Below are 5,418 nucleotides of genomic sequence, written 5' to 3'. Positions count from 1 at the left end.
GCACTATAGGTGAACCGTATTCTGATTCACTTGGTCTAATAATGTTATTTTTCAAATATTCATCCAACAATACGAGGTGTGTTCAAAAAGTAAGGTGACTTTTCAAATTTCGCGGGCAACATATTTTCGATTATCGATTTTTTTGTTTTGTTATATTGGTACACTCTTCCCTAACATCTGTACCAAGTTTCAATGGAACATCCTCTTTTTTTTGGTTGTGAGAGGCGTAAAGTTACAAGTTATTTTGCGAGCTCGGCGATTTTTTGCTATCGAAAAATATGGATCAAAGGATTTGCATCAAATTTTGTGTAAAAAATAAAATTAAGTGCTCTGAAACACTTGAAATGTTGACAGTGGCATACGGTGAAACTGTTCTGAGTAAAAAAAATGTGACGTCATTCAACAGCTCTTGAGCGATGCTCATGCGACGGTTCTTTTGGTCAAAATTCAGCAATTTCGGAACAAACTTCGCTGACACACGACTCATACCCAAAACGTTTGAAAAAATTTCATGGCACGAGCCAAGCGATATACCGACATCTTCAGCAACTTCTCTGATAGTGATTCGACGATTTTCCAAAACAATTTTCGTCACTGCTTGAACGTTTTCATCAGTTGTTGACGTGCTTGGGCGTCCAGAGCGAGGCTGGTCATTGGCATCTTCCCGGCCATCTTGGAAGAGTTTGTACCACTTGTACACATTTTTTTTACTCAGAACAGTTTCACCGTATGCCACTGTCAACATTTCAAGTGTTTCAGAGCACTTAATTTTATTTTTTACACAAAATTTGATGCAAATCCTTTGATCCATATTTTTCGATAGCAAAAAATCGCCGAGCTCGCAAAATAACTTGTAACTTTACGCCTCTCACAACCAAACAAAAGAGGATGTTCCATTGAAACTTGGTACAGATGTTAGGGAAGAGTGTACCAATATAACAAAACAAAAAAATCGATAATCGAAAATATGTTGCCCGCGAAATTTGAAAAGTCACCTTACTTTTTGAACACACCTCGTACTTGTAATTTTTCCTTTTCCATATAAGATAATCGTCTTGGCGAACAACTAAACGTTTTGGAATTTTCTAAAGTCAATTTAATATCACATTTTACTTCGGGATTTTCTGGTCTTGGTTTACTTATATACTCATCCTCCAATATTTTAATAAACTGACATCGAACCTTGTAATCTACTTTTTCATCTATTCTATACTCATGTGCATTCTCATCTATATTTATATTTAATAATTCCCTCTCAACTTCGTTAAATGTTTCTTCTTTTTCCAATTCATTACTAGAATTTTCATTATTTTCATAAAAATTTTCGTCCTTCTTAACACCATATTCTTCATAACAATTTTCTTCCTCTTCTTCCATTTCATAACATTCTTCTTCCTTTTCGTAATATTCTTCTTTCTCTTCATAAAATTCTTTTTCTTCTTCCTTTTCACAATCTTCTTTTTCTTCATAAAATTCTTTTTCTTCTTCCTTTTCATAATCTTCTTTTTCTTCATAACAATTTTCACCTTCACAACTATTTTCTTCTTTTTCATAGGAATTTTCAGCTTTTACATAACAATTTTCATCTTCATAACTATTTTCTTCTTTTTCATAACAATTTTCATCTTCATAACTATTTTCTTCTTTTTCATAACAATTTTCATCTTCATAACTATTTTCTTCTTTTTCATAACAATTTTCAGCTTTTTCATAACAATTTTCATCTTCATAACTATTTTCTTCTTTTTTCGCTTCAACAGTAATTATTTTTAAATTACATAAGTCTAAATTTATGTTGCACGCTTCCATGAAATCTCTTCCCAAAATAGCATTATGACTCATAGATTCTTCGTTCACAATTATTAAATGAAAATATACTTTATTAGAGTTTTTGATAATGTGACATAATATTTTTCCTTTAGTTTGCAAATAACTTTTATTTAGACCATAATACCGCTTGTCCTCCGGCAATACTTCAATATTCCTGGGTACCATACAAGTTTTAATTAAAGAAATCGGACTACCCGAATCTATGAGGCATTCTACAATTATTGGGTTATTAGAAAAATGTACAAAATGTATTTTAACATGTCTTACGTAATTGTTGTCAGCTCTCTTGTTGCTTTTGTTCTGTGCACATTGTCCTACCCAGTGTCCCATTTCTCCGCAAGCAAAACATGATCCGGGCTGTCTTTTCGGCTTCAGACAATTTTTAGCGAAGTGGCCTCTAGCATTACAGTTGTGGCACCGAATTTCGTTGCCAACAGCTCGATCCACCGACGCAGCCTCTTTTTCGGGTACGTTCGTTCGCTTCTTCGGTAAGTACACCTCTGCAAACGCTTTTCTCATATGTGCGACATCCCGAAAACATTGAATTCGCGCTTGGTTGCGCAAATTTCCGTTTGGTATGCCCTCAATAATTCGATCTAGTAGTTCTTCTTGATCCAAACTGACGTTCTGGGCTAGCATCAGCTTTTCATCTAGGTACTTTCCAAACTTCTCATCAGATTGCCAGATACGAGACTCGAATATCCGGCGCTTTTCTAACTTCGACTGCGTTTCACCGAACATCGAAATCATCTGGTCGCATAGGTCATCCATTGGTTGCAAGGCCCGACTTGGATTCTCGTATAACCAGGTGTTAACTTTGCCTTTGACCTTGCTTACGAAAAGCATGCGCATTTGAGTTCCAGTAATTCCATAAATATTGGAAATATTTTTCATTTGCGCTATCCACATGCGAGCACAGGTCTGTCCGTCGTATACACTCAAAGCTTCCACCGCCATCCTCCAAGACATTTCGCCGTTGATATTTTCGCCTTGTCCGTTTTCGTTGGCCATTCGGTTCTGATTATTACGGCTCTGCATCATTTCTTCTACTTCTGCATGGCCTTGAATAGTCGAGTTGCGTGTTTGCTTTGGTGTCAATAAATGTAGTTCGACGCTTTGCATTAGCTGGCGCAATTCACTGACAATATCGACGTCTCTTTCTGTCTTGCGCACCTCGACGTGCAGTTGCTCGTTCTCTTGCTGGTTCTCCCTTTCTTCGTCTTCGTTGAAAGAATCCGTTAGGTTTTCGGCTTGATTATTTGCGTCGTCTCCTTTGCCATACAGTCCCAACAATAACTGTTCTTCTTGCTGTTGGCCGGTTTTTGCCGACTTCGAAGCAGCCACAAAATTGTGCATTTCTTTTTGAATGTCATGTGCAAATTCATCCGTATTGCTCATTGTGTTCAATCTCAGAATTAATTCGTCTTTAGTGCCCGTTGTTGGCATATTTAGCACTTCTAACCATCTCTTTAACTGCACTACTGACACTGAGTTTAACACCGAATTGTTATTCATTCTGGTTACGCCCACTTCTGAATTTGTAGGGGTCCGAGTTATGTTATTATTAAAAATACACTTTGGATATATTAATTTTAAATATGTCTTTATTTTTGTGTCCACACTCTATGCTTGTATAACGACGACTGACTCGATGACGACTGACTCGATGAAATATCGATATACCTACATACTTATAACATCTGCATACATATGTTATACATAATTATAACAGTGATCGTTGGCCTTATACTTAACTTAGAAATATACTTGTTATTATATTTATTATACATGTGCATTTGCAACTATAAATAGTAACGTAACAGGCGATCCTGCTACATTATACAAACCCTAGACATGGCCCATCCAACGGACAAGTTGAAAGAGTTCATTCAGCCTTAACAGGAATAGCTCGTTGTATTAAAGACAAGTAACTCCTCCTAGATTATTCTGAAATTATTACAAGAGCAGACAAAAATTACAATTTCACAATTCACTCAGTGTCAAACTAAAAACCGTACGACATCTTATTTAATAAAATAAAACATAGCGACTTACCAGTCAAATTACAGATAGCACAAACTAAAATGTAAGATCATCAAAATAAAAATAATTACAAAAAAAATTATCGCGTAGGAGAAGTAGTATACGAAAAAAGATTCGGAGAAAGAAACAAACTAGGTCCAAAAACAAGACATTCAGGAAAACTAACCAAAGAAAGTAATAATTAATAATAGAAAAAGAGTTATTCATAAAGATAATATCTCATATCATCTCTTACAGACGATTACTTTTTGCCACTCGGAAATTATTGACTACACTAACAACTAGTATTTACTACTAAAAAAGGAAAACGATGTAATGACTTACGACTCCTTTGAGAACCTATTCCATATTACTAAATTAAGTTTTTACAAATAAATAATTCAAATTGAAAATAGTATTCGTACTAAAAGTCTGAATTCTGAATTAGACATTGCACACAAATTTAAACATTATTAAAATCCGTTGACTTCCAAAGTGAACGGTCGTGTTTTTTTTTCTGCGCTCCGATTTTGTATTTTTGTTTCGTTTATTCCCATCGGTGGGTTTTATGAAAACAATTTTTATTTTCTTACAGTTAATTCAAACATACATTTAAATTCCGTTCGCTTCGCGAGTGAACTATAAATCTTTGTGCACTTGTGTAATAACATTGTTTTAATTTCGTAATTCTGTTCTGTGTTTTCTTTTCTTGGAAACCCGCCGTTCTCTTTTGTGCGTTGACCGTCGTAAGTCGTAGTGCTGTTTATACCCGTTACTCGTAGAGTAAAAGGGTATATTGTATTCGTGCAAAAGTATGTAACAGGTAGAAGGAAGCGTTTCCGACCCTATAAAGTATATATATTCATGTCCGTCTGTCCGTCTGTCCGTCTGTCCGTCTGTCTGTCCGTCTGTCTGTCCGTATGAACGCTGAGATCTCGGAAACTATAAAAGCTAGAAGATTGGCATTTTGCATGCAGATTCTAGGAGTTCCTACGCAGCGCAAGTTTGTTTCAAAAAGGTGCCACGCCCCCTTTAACGCCCACAATCGCTTAGATACGATTTTAAAAATTTAAATGTTTCGGAAAAGTAAAAATGCAGTGCTATTGTGTTTATCAATACCTATCGAAATGTAGAAGAAATTTTTCAAATCGGACCATTCGTTAAAAAGTTATGCGTGATCAAAGTTTCTATCTCCATCTCCCTCGCACTCCCTTTACCTGAGTAACGGGTATCTGATAGTCGGGGCACCCGACTATAGCGTTCTCTCTTGTTTTAGTGTTGCTTTTGCTTGCACTTTAACTAATTTACGCTCCCGCTCTCTCGCTCTCTCTCTGCTTTGAAAGTTCTAAGCGTGCAGTTTCTGCGCTCTTGCGGTACTTATAAGTGCTCGCTTATAAATTTCAATTCGTTTTCTTGGTACAGTGGATCCAATAGATAAAATGAATAATAATAATTTAGTCTGCTTCTGGAAAAAATGCAGCCTCGTGATCAGAGCTGACCAGTCTAATATGACTTGCTGGCTGTGTGAAAATATGGAGCGCACCAAGTGCGCCGGTTTTACTGGCC

General features: G+C 36.1%; 1 protein-coding gene across 1 annotated transcript; it reads right to left on the bottom strand.

The window, feature by feature from the left end:
* Positions 1 to 1,707: 1,707 nt before the first annotated feature.
* On the bottom strand, positions 1,708 to 3,443 carry LOC123037642. The gene is made up of 2 exons (XM_044459302.1): positions 2,098 to 3,443; positions 1,708 to 2,042 (listed from the first exon to the last, which is right to left on the bottom strand). The coding sequence occupies exons 1-2, from the start codon at positions 3,343 to 3,345 to the stop codon at positions 2,031 to 2,033; spliced, it is 1,260 nt and encodes a 419-aa protein (XP_044315237.1). The 5' UTR covers positions 3,346 to 3,443; the 3' UTR covers positions 1,708 to 2,030.
* Positions 3,444 to 5,418: the final 1,975 nt, after the last annotated feature.

This window comes from Drosophila rhopaloa, unplaced genomic scaffold, assembly GCF_018152115.1.
Source record: "Drosophila rhopaloa isolate 14029-0021.01 unplaced genomic scaffold, ASM1815211v1 contig_190, whole genome shotgun sequence".
NCBI lineage: Eukaryota > Metazoa > Arthropoda > Insecta > Diptera > Drosophilidae > Drosophila > Drosophila rhopaloa.
Note: the sequence above shows the minus strand (reverse complement) of the source record. Positions and strands in the feature narration are given on the sequence as shown.

What these genes read in the sequence shown, in the direction of transcription:
- LOC123037642 (XM_044459302.1), bottom strand. Translation starts at nt 3,345, where the DNA reads ATGAATAACAATTCGGTGTTAAACTCAGTGTCAGTAGTGCAGTTAAAG.